This window comes from Metarhizium brunneum, chromosome 4 (genome assembly GCF_013426205.1).
Source record: "Metarhizium brunneum chromosome 4, complete sequence".
Lineage (NCBI taxonomy): Eukaryota > Fungi > Ascomycota > Sordariomycetes > Hypocreales > Clavicipitaceae > Metarhizium > Metarhizium brunneum.
In genome coordinates, this window is record NC_089425.1 from 3,237,065 (window position 1) to 3,254,180 (window position 17,116).

Here is a 17,116-nt window from a genome sequence, read left to right on the forward strand (position 1 = left end):
AGTTCACTTCAGTTCACAGTGTCCAAGTGGGTACATTCTTGATCGACCAGCATTAACGTGGAGACGAATCAACAGGGACCCTGTCTATTCTCATTTCGTTGACCCATTGACACCGGACATGTTATTTCATGCAAATTGGCAAACGAGCCTGGGAAGTGGTTGAGTGGTGATGACTCCAACAAAGGCCAGCGCGCTCCTGGGTGTGACGAATATTCATGCGGAAAGCATGACCATTCCTGGGCCTGGGGACTTGTTTGGGCTATATTCTGGGAGCCAAAATGCCAGGGAAGTACCGACATAATCCATCTGAGCTTAATGCTTGACGGAGGAAGGGATATCAATTGCATTGTACAGAGTAGTACACGGGCCAGGGCCGTGGAGCGAGCCAGTCCTCATCGGTCATGATGCATGAGCTGCTCACTCAAGCATACGGAAGGTCCACTTCCGCACGAGCATTTCTCCAAGGTCGCTCTTGCCCAGGCAGTCGCGCTTACAACATGCTGTCTTGCACCATTGCACCAGACGAGAGTAGGCCTGATTCGGAAGCACTTTCCTCAACGCCGACTTCGTGCGTGCCATCTGCAGTCAACCCAATTATGCAGCCGACACCACTGGACACGAGCCACGTTGCACTCGTGAAGCACTTGCGTGCCCGAGGGGTCGAAGAGAGACGCCAGGCCTCTGGACACCCGGACGATAGAATGCAAACTGCTGCATCAAAAGGCACGAAAGTGTCGCCGGGTCGCACGGATCGTCCCTTATTCTGGTGGCACTAACCAAACTTGGCTGCAGGGACGTCGTCTCTGAGTGGTCGAGTTGGGCGAGCGTTATCCCACAATTCGGCCGGGGTCGACAAATTGACGAGCTCCGCAACGCCAACGCAACGTCGAGGCCCAACATTGAACCAGCACTGGCACGACGACGACACTTCGGGGTCCGCTTTCATGACGACCTCTGCTCATGATTTGCTTGCAGCCTCCCTTCGACGCCGGCCATTGATGCAGACCCAAAGGGTCTCATTGCGTTGTCGTCGGGCATCAGCAGTGACACCAAGGACACCAAGCAGCAGAAGCAAGTTGCCAGCCAGTATCTGCCCTCCACCGATACCTGCCACGACGTCTGCCGTTTCAGAGCAAACAGGTCTTGATCTTGGAGACTGACATGTCTCGTGCCAAGAGCCCAATCGATGTCCGACTTGCCCCGGCGCTCAGAGCGGCTGACAACCTGGTGGCCGAGAAATTGTCAAGTCTAGACTACCGGGCATTAATTGATAATCCGAGGAGAAGAAGAAAGCAACCAAGCCGCCATGGGGTGACTATGAGAAACAGCTGATGATGCGCTATCTGTCGACCTGCCATCCAATATCGGCCTTGTCAGACAGGGCAGGGGTGGTGCGGTTCTGTAGTACTACTCGTGGCTCATCAAGGCGAGAAAAGTTGTCCGTGAGTTATGTCAGTTTTGGTTCCATAGATGAACCAAGTGGCCATGTCATGGGACTGGGACGTGCTTTTATCCGAAATGGGTCCCTTGCCTTGTACAAAGTCGACGAGCCCATGTAAACAAGGGCTTCGTTTGGGGAAGCGGTCAAGTCGTTTCGTCAATGACCTTTGACCACATCCCGTCCTGCAGACTTTTCTTTTCATTTGCCCTTTTTGCTTTGGGAAGACTTGTTGTATCTTGCATCTCACATCACATACACTCTGTTTTTGTCACCAATCCATTGTCGTTTGGTGCTGATTCTTTGCGTTTGATTTGCTGTTGTCTTGTTCACGCCATCCCATCTGGATGTGGGTTGCACCCGCATAATTATCTGTACGACTACGTATTATTCCCCAATCCCGGAATAAGCCCAAGCACCTCCGATCCCACCCATTTGGCTGCCCATTAGACTGCGTCGACCCGACAGCCCAATACAAAGCCGAATACGCGGTGACACCACTCAGTATTGTCTGTATGGCGGCCACGACTGATTTAAGCGCTGCCCAACCCACCCTCCAAGCAGAGCCTCTGGTTCCTGAGGCAGCGGAGGACCCAACGACAGTATGAGCTACCAACAGAATGTTGCCTTTTGTCCCGTTAGGACAAATCTTGATATATCGAACGTACAATTCTCTAATTTCTCAAATGTGCAGTACACTCAGCTTCATTTAACGGATTCTGAAGGAGAGGCAGAGCCAGGCAAAACCCCTGAAGGTACACTATATATGCTCGACATGGAATATCCCTTGAATGGACACATGTCAATGAAACTGATTAAAACTAACACGGCGAAATAGATGATTTGCCTCGCGGCGAGGACGTAGTTGAAGATCGCCAGGGTGCAGAGGCGGCTGAATCATCAAATCCACCGGAGCTACAGGGAGAGCAGACTCACACATCTAAGAAGAGCAAAAGAAAGGAGAAAAAAAACAAGAAGAATACCCCTGTGGAAACTACGAATAATGAAAATAATGAGAAATCTGTAACGACATCACCTGGAAACAAGAAAAACAAAAAGAAGAAGAAGGGTAAGAATAAAGGAACGGCGAACACATCATCCGCGGATAAGGAACCCGAGTCTGAAGCCGAAGCTGAGGAGGCTAAACCCCAAGAAGTGAAAGAAGAGGAGGCGCCTGTGGCGGAAGCGGACTCGTCATCTTCTGAGCCGGCGAGGGAAGAGGACAAACCTGAAGTAGCAAAGGAAGAGACATCTACGGTGGTCGAGGAACAGACAGCTTCTTCTGAAGTTCCGGTGCCTAAGACTGAAGAGTCTAAACCCGCGGAAGAGAAACAGGAGATAACTGTGGTCACTGAGGAATCGACTGCTCCTGAGCCAGCCCCTGAGGATTCAGTTCAGGAGAAGGCTCCGGAAGAGAGCCAACCTGCCGCTGAACCCGCAGCGGAACCTGAAGCATCAACTCCCGAGGTCACACCCGAGGCTACAGTTGAACAAGCTGCGCCGGCGATAGAAACCGAACAAGAGGCAGCTTCCAAGGAATCTGAACCCGCGGCAGAAGCGGCCAAACCTGAAGAACCGAAGGAAGAGACGCCAGAGGCGGCAGGAGGATCGTCTGCCCCTGAAGCTGGAACAGAAGCATCAGCACCTGTGAAAGCAGAGGAGAAGACAGATATGACGGCCGAAGAACCGGCATCCTCAGATACTACTCCTGAGGCTCCGGCTGAGGAATCCTCTCTAGCAGCAGAAGCCGCAGATTCTGAGACGAAGGAGGAACCGGGCGATGGAGCTCCTGCTGAAGAGCCCACTGAGAAGAAACCTACAGAAGAGAAGATGACTGAGAGTACAGAGCCTGCCCCGGAAGAAGCACCTGTGGCCAATGCTGCTGAGGAGGAGAATGTTAATGCAAAACCAGCTGAGCAACCGATACCTGATGCTGCCGCGGAAGACGCTGCAAAGGAAGATACAACTGCAGGCAATGACCAGGAGTCTGTGAAGCCGGCGGAAGGATCAGCAGATCCTGAACCTGTTGAAGATGCTGCGTCTACTGAACCGGCGGCTCAAAATGCAGCTCCAGAAGGAACGATGGCTGAGACTCCAAGTGTCGAAGAGCCTACAAATGAACAATCTGCAGCTGAGAAGCCTGCAGGGGAAACTGAATCTGAGCAAACAGCTGCCCAAGAGCCTGCTGACGAGCCGGTAACCGCGGCTGTGGCCGAGGACGATGTTCCGAAAGCCACCGGCGAAGATGCGACTACCGAAGAGGTCACAGACGAAGTGAAGGCAGCCACCGAGTCCATACCAGTGGAAACGATTGCCGAAACCACCCCTACGGGAGACGAGGTTACAAAGGATTCTCCTCTAGAAGGCGTCCTTGTTGCAACGGAAGCCACGGCCACATCGGAAGACGACCCTCCTTCCGGCCCAGCTTCTGCTGATGCACCGACTGTTGATGCTGCGGAGGAGTCAGTAGCCCGGGAACCGGAGGACGGGGTGACTTCAACCGAAGAGTCGCCCCTGAATGTAGTGAATGAAGAGACGGGAGGAGAAGCGCCTCCCTCGACGGAGCCAGAAGCTCCAGCAGCAACCGAAGATGCCGAGGACACCAAAGATTCACCAAATGCTGACTCTGCACCAGCGGACATACCAGCGGACATACCAGCGGATGGACCAGCTCTAGAATCAGCCCCTGAATCTAAAGCAGAGCCTCTAGCAGAGCCGGCAGAGGAAGAAAAAATATCTGACGAACCAGTAACAAAAGATGAGGCGGCCGAAGTAGCAGAGCCCGAAGCAGACCATGATGCTAAGCAGGCTGAACCAGAGTCTGTCGAAGCATCTACAAATGAGGTTTCCGAACCCAAGAAGGAAGTCGAAGATGCTGTGCAGGAGGTATCTCAAGCCGAATCAAGCCCTGCAGAAGTCCAACCAGACGCTGCTAAGCCTGACTCACAAGCCGAGCCTGGGTCTGATTCCGCACATGAAGGCGAGGCACCCATAACTGAGGAGACCAAAGCTGAAGCTACTGCGACAGAAGCTGCTGCAGATGACACCGTTAAGGAGGCAGAAAAGGCCGAACAGTCGATAGAGGACCCAGTTCCCTCTAATGAAGGTCAAGAAGAGCCTGAACAGTCTCCGCCTGAGACTGCTACTGCAGCTGCAGAGCCTGAGACAGAGAAGCTCGAGACTGTAGAAGACAAGCCTGCCGAGGACAAGGTTGGAGAGGCAGAAGCTTCGGAGTCGGCAGATGTTGCGACAATTACAGAGCCACAAGACGTCCCATCTGAGCCAACTACTACTGAGTCGAAGCCAGAGGAGCCTGGTGCCGACGCTCCAGCCACAGAAGCTGCTGAAGAGGTAAAAGGGGAAGAAGATACGACTGCCACCACCGCGCAATCCGTAGTTGAGTCAGCAGCAGACCCAGTGAACGATGATAAAGCTAAAACAAATGAACAAAAGGCTGAGGAGGCATCACAGGAACAGCCTACTCCTGATGAGTCAAAACCCGATGAGGGCGCCACTGCCGAACCTAACGAGTCTGAAGCTGCTGAAAAGGAACCAACGGAATCTCCAATGTCGAAGCCTGACGATACAGAGGTGAAGGATAAAGATGCTCCCTCGGCTGAAGCAGGAACCGCTGAAGCCCCTGTAGAGGAACCGAAGGCCGTGGAGACGGAGATGACTGCTACGACTGAAGTGGCAGCTGAAGATCAAGTTGCAAGCACCGAAGCTGAAACTTCACCTGCTGATGCCACCGCCGAACCTTCTACTAGTGAGACAGAAGCGGCCAAAGAGCCTGCGCTTGTTCCTGAGAATGCCGAAGAGCCAGTTGATGTAGTTACGGAACCTGTTACTCAAGATGCCGATGGATCTGCGGCCTCACCTCCCGAGTCTGAAACGAAGCAAGGCGAACAAACAGAAGACTCAAACGCGGACAAGGCTGATACCAAACTGGATGAAGAATCTGCTGCCATCGAAGGGCCTGCCGAAACTGCCGTAGAAGATACACCTGCCACCGAGAATCAAATTTCAGAATCGCAGTCTGAAGTTCCCAACGATGAGTTGGTAGCATCACCTACCGAAGAACCCGAAGCCCAAATTGAAGAAACAGGTGCCACAGGAATAGTCGATGGAGCCGAGGACAAGCCTAAGCCAGAAGAATCAGAAGTAACTAAAGACGGCGAGGGAGTTTCCGACGCCCCAGCTCCAGCTGCCGAGACTACGGAGACGAAAGAAGCGGCAGCCGAAACAGAGGTTGAAGAGTCCTCTGACCCAGCCGCTGAAGCCAAGGATGTCAACGATGAGCCAGCTGCCGAACAGCCTGAGGCTCTTACTGAACAGCCTGCGGATACCGAAGAGACGACTCCGGTTGATGACAAGATCGAACCCACGGATGAAGGCGAAGTCGCCCCTGTTACTGAGCCTGCTGTTCAGTCTCCCGATGCCGCAGAGACAGAAGCCGAAGGCCCAGCTGAAGAAGCAACTGCAGCTGAACCTGAAGGGACAGATGGTGCAGCTGCTGTTGCAGTACAGGAGCAGGCGGAGCAGGCAGCTGAAGGCGAAGACTCAACAAAGGAACCCGAAGCCACTCCAGAAACTACCGCGATGGAGCCAGCAACCGATGACAAGGAAGCGGTTGCTGACACCGAGCCTCCCGCTATAACCACTGATGAGGACAATGCTGATGCAGATACCATGAAGGAGGCCAATGAGCCTGAAGTAGAAGCTGAGAAAACTGTTACAGCGCCAGCTGATCTTGTTGATAACAGCGCTTCTGAACCTCTGGCTCCTGTCGTATCGGATGAGGCCAAAGAGGTTGTACAGGAACCTGCTGTTGATGACACTACATCAGAAGTTAAACCTGATCCCGATTTTGATGCACCACATTCGACGGAAGAAGCTGAGGCTCCAGCAGATGTATCGGGTGCAGAAGCAGAGGCACCGAAAGAAGACGTTTCTGCTGACAAAGAAACCGTTGAACAGACGACGGATGATGTGCCTGCGACCGAGGAGGCGAAACTAGCTGACCAGCCTGACGTAGCAGCTGAACAAGAAAAGGAAGCTGCGACAGTCGAAGCTGCTGAAGACGCCGTGCAAGACAAGGCTGCTCCTGAGAGCGCCGCTGATACCGCAGAGTCAACTGCTGCCACTCAAGATGTACAAGTCGAGCCCTCCGATCCTGCCGCAGAGACTGTAGAGCCAGTCGAGTCTGAGGCTCAAGAGGAGCCAGTTCCCGAAGCATCAGCTGAACCTATCGAAGATGAAGCGAAAGGAGAGCCTGAAGCAGACTCCCAAGACGTAGCCGATATTGCTGCTGCACAACCGGTTGAGCCAGAGACAACAGGTGACGAATCTGGTGGTGCTGAGCCACCTATTGAAATAGTGCAAGAGACTACTGCTGAACCTGAGGCTGCTAAGGAATCTGAGACTGTTACTGCTGACCATGCAGAGACAGAAGAGGCTCCAGATGCTGACGAGACCAGGGCTCAGATTGGTTCAAAGGATGAATCGGAGCCGGCGGCAGAGCCAGGAGAAGAAACCGAGCAACCAACTGTTTCTGAAGATATCAAGGCAGCAGACGGCGCCGCTGAGACTGCTGGGACCGCTGAAGCCCCACCCCCTGAATCGGTTGCGGCTGCAGAGGAGGAAGCCAAGGCAGAGGAACTCGTCGCTGAAGTTGCAGAACCTCAGGAACCTGAGATTGTGCCGGCGGCCGAAGTTGCTGAGGCGGAAGCACCTGCGCCAGCTCCCGAGGTCATAGAGCCCAAGGAGGAGCCCGAGGCTCCGGTTGCCGAGGAGGTTGAACCAGAGCCAGAGCCTGCCGAAGAGCCCAAAGCAGAACCTCTAGTAGAAGAGATGGAACAAGACCATTCTAAAGCCGCTGCCGCGGCCATTATCGCTGGCATTGCTGCTGCTGCCGGCGGAGCTGCTCTTGTCGCCACCGAACTGCCAAAAGATAAACCAAAGGCGCCAAAGACACCCGAGGAAGAAGAGAGTAAGGACACTGTTGGGCCGATTCCAAGAGATGGAAAGTTGACGCCCAAATCGAAGAAAGGTGAGGAATTGTATTCTTTTCATGATACCCCTAGTGATTTTTCGGATGCTGTTGGATATACCAATTTGGAGGAAGCTGGAGAAAGGGATGGCAATGACGTTTTTGCGCTCCCAGAGAAAGAGGAGGTAAAGGAGTTGCGGCCTGCTACAGAGCAGGTTTTGGACGAGGCTACTGAAGTAAAGTCTGAAGTTTTGGAACAACAACTGAAAGAAACAGTCGCTATAGTCTCGACTGAGGAGGAGGCCGCAACCGTTGTTCTTGAGTCTGTTGAAGATGCCTTGGCAGGGAAGTCAAGTCTGCCAACCACAGGGACGCTTGACGAGGTGGAAACCGAGGAATCAGCACCTGCTGCCGAAGAGGATCCTGTTTTGGAACATGCATCTGAGAAAACTCAGCTGCCAGATACTGAAGCGCCAGAAGCCGTTTCTGCTGGAGGATCAAAGCCTACGACCGAGGAGCAGGGTCTGACAAAGAGTGATGATCTTGCTTTGGCTCCGGCTCATGGGGAAGAATCTGACCAGGTCGCAGCGTCCACTGTGCTGGATGATTTGAAGGAACAGTTAGCTGAACAAACAGCAACTAAGCCTGTTGTCGAAGATGCCTCAGCAGAGCCTGCTACTATTGCTGCAATGGAAGAGCCGGAAGTGCCAGTCAACGAGGAGTCCGCGTTGGTCATAACCAAAGGAGAAACACCCACCATTGCGGAAGACTTTGTTGCGTTGGATGACACCAAGAAAGACTTGCACCTCCAAAACGAAAAGGAGACTGTTGCTACCGATAGTGCTATCCTTGAGCCTGTTCTGGCTGTATCTAGTGAAGGTTTAAGTTCTTCGGTCACACAAGAGCCAATCTTGGACGATCCGAATGAATTGGTAGCACCAAAGGCTGCAGACGAACCGGAATCGGTTGCAACCGAGGCGTTAGATACTGCCGATGCGGCACCAATCGTCGTAGATGACACTACAGCTGAAGTGTCCGTTTCGGTCCAAGTCAGTAAAGAAGTCGTCCCTGAAGCTGTCCGAGAATCTGCTTCAGCGGCTGCCTCTACGGAGGAGGAACTTCCACACGCCGGAGAGCCCATTTTAGAGTCTACAGAGAAACCTGATACCACGGCTACTGACGCTGTTGCTACCGTCATTCTGGGCTCTGAAGAACACAGTGCGTCAGGCGCTGAAGAGTCGGTTTCGACCAGAGCTGTTGGCCCTACAACTCCTGCAGTCATTGAAGAGCCAATTCGTTCTGAGGCTTCCGGGGAAGGTCTACGCACAGAAGAATCTACTTTGGAGCCAATGGAGAAGCCTGACAATACAGCCGTGGACAGCGCTGCAATTAATGTCGATGCTGATAGGCTCCACGTGGCAGCCGCCGAAGTATCTGAGATGGCTTCAGACCAGGAATTAACGTCCACTGTTATTCAAGCCGTCACTGTGGATAATGCAACAGAACCAACAGAGCTGAAGTCTACTGAGCCTGTCTTGACTACGGGAGCTCAAGAGTCATCTCCAGGTACAGAAGGGCTTAACATCTCGGACGAGCCAAGGGAGAACCTGGTGGAAGAGTCAAATCCCCTCGACAATGAAGAAACCAAGTTGGTCAACGCCACTAAGAACACGGCACCTGTCAACGAGTCTGTTGATGTAGATGATTCGGTAACAGGCTTGGCTCAGTCGGCGCTGGAATCCGGTATCGTCTCGATCCCAGATGCAGATGTCATAGCCAAGGTTCCTGATATGTTGACGCATACAGCCGAGGAGCCTTCTGTGGTCGAGGCAGAGCCCTTTTTCACTACAAAGGCTGAAATAGATTCTGTCGCTGGAGTTGCTGAAGAGCCCATCGTGTCACAAGTTTCAACTGCGGCGGCCACGATTGAGGCCGAGCCAATTATGCTAGAGGAAGTCAGCAAGGAGCTCGATAATTCCTCACCTGTCCAAGCAGCTAATCAGGCTGCTTTATTTGCAACAGATGATGAATCTCGACTGGTTTCAGATAAATCAACGATATACGCAGTTGAGGACCAAGCTGTTGGAGGCAATGGTCCTCACGTGGAAGCTTCTCAAGAGTCCGAGCACCTTGACCAGTATCAAGAGCTGGCCGCCGAAGGAGAGACCAAAGCAGAGTCCGAGGATGGTAGTTCTGTCTTGATTGACAACAGCGGTGAAGTTCTGAATACCGATTCTGCAGGGCCCGAAGCAACTGATTCCGAGAAACCCCTCGAAGACGATGGTGTTGTACTGAGCCAAGAGCAGCCATTGTCAGAATCTTGGGCACTTGTTGAGGCCACCGATGACTCAAAGTCCAAACCTGCCGAGGAAATTGTTGCAGAACACGAGGTCCAAGAGCATTCCGCCCCAGATTCTGAAGATAATGCAACGGTTGTCGTGTCGCAGGAGATTCCAAATGATTCTGAACCAACTAGACAAATGGAAGCCGAGATGCAAGAGGAGGATGCTCTAGCCGAGTCGCTTCCCGACCTTGCTGTAGAGACTGTCGTTGAGAACAAAGCACTTGCTTCTGATACGCCCGCCGAATCCTCAGTTGGTCCAGTTGCTGAGGGTGAAGAAACTGAGGCAAAGGACCAGATGCTTGATCGTTCAGCAGAACAGTTGGCAGCAGTACTTGCGGCAGAAACCCTCATCACGGATGAAGCCATCGCCCCTGTCAATGTTACCGAGTCTCAACCGATGCCAGAAACAAAACCAGCAGAGACACAAGATATCGACCTGACCGTGCAAGCTTCAAATGAGCAATCCAGGAGTGAGATGGCATCTGAAATGGCTACCTATTACCAAGCAGTTCCCGATGCTTTCGATCTCCCGCAGATTGAGCTAGAGGCTCGTGCCTTGCCAATGGAGGATATTGAGCAGAAAGACCTAGCACAAACAGCTGCAGATCAAGGACCAGTGGCCGTGGCAGTTGCGGAGGCTCCCATTGAGATGACGTCGAGTCAGGAAGCAACTGCTGCTGATTCTCAAGAGGCCCCTTGTCCTGATGATATCCGACCAGAGTCACTACCAAAGGCAATCGAGGAGACCAATCCACAGGGAGTGCCAGCACAAGTTTTTTGTGCCCAGCTTTCTGCCCAGCCAGTTGCTGAAGCGCCAGCTATTAAAGAAGTCATTGCTACTGAAGCTTTAATCGTTGATCCTCAAATCGAAACAAGCTTGGCTTCTGACGGGGCTGCTGAGACGGCTGACGAAGCTGAACAAAAGGACGACTTTGTCGAAATCGCGGCTGAGCAAAGTGTTGCTGCCCTACAGCGAGAACGCGCAACTGATGTTGAGCATGGAATATCTGTTGCTGCTGCTGATGACGACGAAGAGTTTGTCGATGCTTCTGAAGGAACCGAGACGGCTCCCAATGCAGATGCTGCATTTCCACCTACCGAAGCTCCGGAGAGCTGGCTTTCCCAGGAGGTCGCACTCGAAGCCCCAGCTGAAGACATTGCGCTTCCCACTGCAACCCCAACTGGAGAGCGCGAGGTGTCATCTCACGGGAAGATCGTTTCAACCGACAGCTCGACTGAGGAACCCGGCAGCCAGATTGCTGGCATTGCTTTGGCCGCTGCTGGTGTAGCGGCACTTACAGGCGCGGTGACAGTCGCTGCAGTTGGACAACTCCACGATTCCAAGTCAACAGATGTTGTAGGCTTCACCGCCGAGCACGACAAGTCTCTAGTCTCTGCAAAAGCATCTGAAACAGAGAAGTGCGGAGATTTGACCGAGGCTCAAGGAAAGTCAACTGCTGCATGTGAGACTTTAGCCCCAGCAGCCGCAGAGCTGGAAGTTGAACCGACGCAAAGTTCTGGCCTCACAATACGTGCAAGTGATGTTGATTTAAGAGCTCCCACACCTGCTGTGGTGGTCCCTGACATGGCAATGGTTGATCAACAACGAAACAAGTCTTTGAAGCGCAAGCAGAAGCTGGCGGTCCGGAACGTCGAGGATACAGTTGCGGCTGCAGTTGTCATTTATGCCACTGCTGAAGCTTTGAGCCCTCCCGCTAGCCCTAAGGCTGGTGATACCTTCCAAGACCATGAAGGGGAATTTCCCTCCGTTGTTTCACGGGAAATTGTTGAGGAGGACTCGCACCAGCTTGATACTGACTTATCTGCAGACGAAACTTCAAGAGACCCTCGAGCGTCAAGTGGCGAAAGGGAAAGGGAGAGGACTCGCCGCCGTAGACAGTCTTCTCACCAGTCTAGCCGATCTAGCCGTAGTCGTGGCGACGAGGAGCATCGCGAGAGCAGACGACAGTCGTCACATGGCTCGCATGGCCCACACAGTCGCCGACATCGTGCTGATAGTACAGGAGAAGACGCCTCAAAGACGCCGCCCAGAACTCCTAGGCGACGAGACAGCGGTGTCTCTGGAGAAAGCTCTGGAAGTTCTGGCAAACGACGAACACCAGAAGAAAAAGCCGAGCACGAACGACGCAGAGCGGAGCGCCACCTTGGCGATCAAGACTCTGAACGTCGTGAACGATCGGAACCTTCTGAGCGCTCGGAACGTTCCACGCATAGAGATCGCAAGGGCAGCAGAGACGTGGACCACCCTGCGGAACGAAGCCATCGCTCCTCGCGCCGGCATAGCCACTCTAGCCAGCACAAGTCTGACCGTATTCCTTCTGCTTCTGCTCCTGTCGAAAGGGAGCCACTTATCCAGCCTTCTGACAAGCGGTTTTTTGAGATTAAGAATAGTGAAGGAATAGTAGGCAGCGGTTTGCCCCCCACGATCGCAGGGGAGACCACGGTTGAAGTTGAAATCGAGGTTGAAGCTCCTAGGGCAACAGAGGCACCCAAGAGATCCAACACGACGCGATCCAAATACGGTTTCGGACGCCTCTCAACCGATCAATCTCGCCCCAAGACTACGAAGACGCGAGAGTCGGCTGACGTTCCTCGAGGTTCTTCATCGAAGGGCAGTGTTACAACTTCCGAAGATAACGCCAGACGGGCTAGGAAGTCTGAGCGTAGTAAGAAGGAAGAAGAGAAGAAGCCTACTGGGTTCAAAGGCGTGCTAAAGAGGATATTTGGATGATGTGTTTTACTTTGTGGACAATCACGATGTATGATGTGTACGAGTCAATGACCCACGAGTTTTGCGAGATTGAGTTATTGTCGACTTTTGGGTTATGTGCTTAATGTTTGGAATATGATGGCAATGAAATTGATGTGTGTTCCCGAAGTGTTGCTACCTAAGAAGTGATTTGATTTCGGAGAGGAGAGACCATGGTATGAAACAGGCCAGTTGGATCCCAAATTCAGAAACCGCGCTGCTGCCGACATATGTCCATGACGTTTGTGTTTTGTCAACAGCATCTGCATCCCTTGGGTTCTCAGTTTTATGTAGCATTGGCTAACTTGCTGAACATACCAATTGCCCTTTTTGTCACGTCGACGTTTACCTGCCAAGACCACTGAGACCCCCTACGAACATTCGGCAAGCTAGTCACGTGAGCACTGCGGGCAAGAAGTTAAGCTGCGATGCGATAACTCTTATCGACGCAATGCTCCACAATTTCGCACAGCGGAGCCCTAATTTCGTGCCATTTTGTCACTCGCACCAAATTTTCAGGCTGTTGCAGCACCAATTGGGAGGCATCTTAGCAGAGTGGGCTGTCCGTCTTTTTTCCTCTCCTCCATTCAACCACACCACGCACATTTACAAAGGCGCAGGATTCGACCTCTTTGCGTTCTTCCCGACAAAAACTCACTCAATACCTTTAAAAATGGCTCCTCAGACAGTATGTACATTACAAACCGCTTTGCTGTTTGGCGCAACACCACCCATTGGCCGATGAATCTCTCGTTTCCGTCGTTGCTCGCGCCCAGTCAACGCCCTCGATTGTATGAAAATGCTGTCGAGGCTGTAACTTGATGGGCCGGGGTAGTGATGGGCATAGACAGGATCCATTGAGCTTCGGGCGGCTTTGAAGTATCTTGCGCCGTGAAATGTGCAGTAGGCTAAGTTGTCATTGTCTTGATAGAAGAAGTCGGGCAAGGCCCAGAAGCAGACCAAGAAGGTAAGTTTTTCATCGTCCTCGGGACGTTGCGACTCTGTGCGGCGAGGTTCGCGTGCTGACGGAGGCGTGGCAGTTCATCATCAACGCTCAGCAGCCGGCCAACGACAAGATCTTCGACGTCTCCGCCTTTGAGAAGTTCCTCCAGGATACCATCAAGGTCGAGGGCCGCACCAACAACCTGGGCGACAACGTCATTGTTCAGCAGCAGGGCGAGGGCAAGATCGAGATCATTGCCCACAATGAGCTGTCTGGTCGCTACCTCAAGTACCTGTATGTGCTGGTGTTGCAAATGAGCCGCGGAGGCAGGTGTATCTTGTGGGACGGACGTGCTAACTGATAATTTTTACAGGACCAAGAAGTTCCTCAAGAAGCAGCAGCTCCGTGACTGGCTCCGTGTCGTCTCCACCTCCCGTGGTGTTTACGAGCTCAAGTTCTTCAACGTTGTCAACGACGAGGCTGACGAGGACGACGAGTAAATTAGGTCCGCTTCGCTGCGTCTCTAACGATTACTTGACAAGTCTTGCCAGCAACGAGAAATGGATTTTTCGGTGATGATTGGGGAATGTGGATATGGGTCTGAGATGATGCTTCAAGGATTGTTTCACAATACAAGATACCTCCAATATAACCAGCCATTTTGAGTGAGGCTACCGTTTTGATTTCCCAAATAAAAAACTGTGTGAATATGATGTATCCTTGCAAGTAGTCTATGTATTGCCATGCAGTAGTATCATTAGTTTATGCCATATCGCCGGGTATATGCAACACTCATCCAACTTCCCCCTATGCCAATCTAATCCACGTCCACGGCACCGCCTGAAACACATTTTTCCAGCCTTCAAGGCAGCGACCTCATGACGCCCTCAAATGCCACCAGCGCCATGGCATTCGCCGGAAACGCCCTCAAGAAGCACGGCAAAAACCCTCTCCAGTATCCCCTCCACCCACTCTCATTGTACACAGCCACCGCGGCATTCTTCCATCTGGGGAACCTCCTCTCCCCGTCTCCCAAGCCTCCCCCCAGCGGATCCGTCATGATCCTCTGCTTGACCAAATCACTCGGATAGCTGGTCAGCCAGAAAATCTGCGCGCTCAGACCGCCCGCCCAGAAGTTGATGGCCGGGGCGCTCATGTTGGTCCTCTGCCTCATCCATCTCGAAATCATATCGTAGCTGCCCCACCAGCAGAAGAACATGCTCCGAAAAATAATGGTGGCGCACAATCCGTGGTAGACGCCGCGCACGCCGTGGTGGGTGTAAATCTTGCGCAGGCAATCGATGGGGCCAGAGTACATGCGCTCCGACTTGTTGGCGGCATATTGAATCTGCAGACGGGCCTTGACGTGTTCGACTGGTGCGGCGATGAAGCTCACGGTCGTGCCGGCGAGGATGCCTGCAATGCCGTGGCCCAGCGGCGGGAGGTACGTCGGTGATAACGCTGATGGTGGTGATGAGGTCGGAGAGGATTTGAGCGCGTCAAGGAGGGCGGTGAATCCGAGGCCAGCGCCGTCTCCGGCGCCGGGTGTCCATGATGATGCGTGGAAGAGATTCTCAGCTATTAGGCGGCGGTAGACGGTTAGGGAGCCGAGCATGATGGAGTCCATGAACATCCAGCCGACGAGGGGCGGCGTTGCGCCCTTGTAAAGGCCGCGAATGCCTTCATTTTTGACGGTTTGCGTGACGCATTGCAGGGGACCGCTGAACCGGCCCTTGTTGGTTGTTTGCAGGCGGACTTTGATGGTGTCAAAGGGGTGGCCGACTGGTATTCAGGTCAGTTTGCATTCTCCATTGCATGGCCCGGTAGAGCGTTGATTTAATCGACGACTGCAGTGAGATGGAATCAATGGATAGGGGGCGTTGGCTTCTCACCCGTCAGTTTTGCGATGCCGCTAAACACGCCCGCCACAAAGCCCTTGTAGTCCCGTCGCGACGATGGTTTCACAGCTGTAGGAGGCACGCCTTCCGCCTTCATCTGCGCATCTAGAGCCGTCGAGGCCATGGTGACGACCTCGGAAGGTAGCTGGCCCTGGCCTGTCAAGTGTTTGTGACTCGGGCACAGAGGCGATGGCGGGGTATTTTGTCCACAATGTCAGAGGTGAGGGTTGGTGGCCAGCTCAAAAAGCCATCGAGGTGAGGTGCCGACAAGCCTATAATTTGAGAGTCTGGGGAAAAACAATTGCCGATCGTTGGGTTGAATTAATGGAAGAAAGGTATAGAACAAAGTCCAGCATGAGGAGCAAGCGACTGCGATTCTAGGACCTCGGGGAAGTTTTTGGTGGAGACTCAAGACAGTGCCTGCGGAATCGGAGCCTTCGGCCAGCGGATCGACTCTCGACTCCTGCTTGACACAGCAGAGGTCCAGACTCACCACACATCACACATCACACAACTCGAAACGGTCACGACTGGATGCATCACGGCCCGAATAGCCTTGGAGATGCCGCAATGTTTCCGTACAAAAAGATTCGGGCTCGGCTTCCCCGTCTACCTGGCTTGCACGTTGCTACATGTTCAACTTTGCAAGATGGGCATCAGCAATGGATTCAGAGAATCTTTCTTCTCAGTCGTCCATCATGCTCAGTAGAATGACAATGGCACTCGCTATGCAACATGTTTCATTCTTCAAATACAGCGCCCACGGCCATCCGCAGTTCTTTGCAGGCTCTGTTTTCTTGCGACTGTAGAGGCCTGGCACTCCAGGATGGCTTCACCAATGCAGTTGACGTCTAATCCCTGGGATTCCAGGATCCCGATGGCGGTGAGTTTGGCAAAAAGATGCGACTAGATTGATCTTGTCACCGACATGTGCGATCCTAACAAAGCAGAAATGGGCAGCATGTAGCACTACAGTTCTGTCTACCCGGGTACATTCAAGAGACGCAGATATAATGAGCACGACGGCAATATTTCTCTGAGTCACCAACACAAGGCCACGAAACGCCTTCTGCTGCATCAAGTTGGCGGTAAAATTGAAACATCGTTTCCGGCTTGAGGCCATCATGTCCCGCATTAGGTCTCACACAACCATCATTCCCGGCGATGTACCATCTGAATCTGGATGCCTATGCGAGCGAATTCCACCGTCTCTGTGGCCCTCGTCCTGACTATGTACTCTCGAATTACCTGATTTGGGTATCGCTTTGGGCACCCATTCGTCCCGGGATCTGGCTTGTGGCTGGTTTATGTTCTGAGCAGCTTGTGGAAATGCTTCGTTGGGGATCGCGCATCACGATTTTATTTCACGATTGGTAAAATGCAACATTTCAATTCATCCAAATCTTCTTGGGGGTTCAATAACGCGCAATTTGTTTATGGTGAGAAGAGATCATGGAGATCTGGGAACAGTTGAGGGTATTTGTTGAAGCGAGCGGCGGCTATGTCTTTGGCCACCTCAATCAAGCATCAGGATTGATCGGCTCATTACGTTTGCCTTCAAATGAACAGTCGACAGCCTGCTGCGACTTCAATCGATATCAATTTTCTGCCCGTACATGAGAGAGTCGGGGCCACATTTCGATTCGCGAACTTCAGAACCTCTGCTTAACAAATCGGACATCAAGCGACCGGGTATTTTGCACTTCAGCGATGAGCAAGCTCAATTACTGACAT

General features: G+C 52.7%; 3 protein-coding genes across 3 annotated transcripts; 2 read left to right on the forward strand and 1 right to left on the reverse strand.

The window, feature by feature from the left end:
• Nucleotides 1-1,953: 1,953 nt before the first annotated feature.
• Nucleotides 1,954-12,523, forward strand: G6M90_00g076570 (uncharacterized protein; the record flags this gene model as incomplete). The annotated part of the gene is made up of 4 exons (XM_066131058.1): nucleotides 1,954-2,040; nucleotides 2,133-2,193; nucleotides 2,277-11,699; nucleotides 11,796-12,523. 4 exons carry the CDS (start codon nucleotides 1,954-1,956, stop codon nucleotides 12,521-12,523), a joined length of 10,299 nt encoding a protein of 3,432 aa, XP_065987037.1.
• Nucleotides 12,524-13,214: 691 nt separating this feature from the next.
• rpl22 (60S ribosomal protein eL22) lies at nucleotides 13,215-13,984 on the forward strand (the record flags this gene model as incomplete). The annotated part of the gene is made up of 4 exons (XM_014689959.1): nucleotides 13,215-13,229; nucleotides 13,473-13,508; nucleotides 13,582-13,778; nucleotides 13,858-13,984. The coding sequence occupies 4 exons, from the start codon at nucleotides 13,215-13,217 to the stop codon at nucleotides 13,982-13,984; spliced, it is 375 nt and encodes a 124-aa protein (XP_014545445.1).
• A 362-nt stretch (nucleotides 13,985-14,346) lies between these two features.
• mcfL (Mitochondrial substrate carrier family protein L) lies at nucleotides 14,347-15,506 on the reverse strand (the record flags this gene model as incomplete). Its single annotated transcript, XM_014689958.1, has 2 exons — nucleotides 14,347-15,266; nucleotides 15,377-15,506. 2 exons carry the CDS (start codon nucleotides 15,504-15,506, stop codon nucleotides 14,347-14,349), a joined length of 1,050 nt encoding a protein of 349 aa, XP_014545444.1.
• Between the last annotated feature and the right edge of the window lie 1,610 nt (nucleotides 15,507-17,116).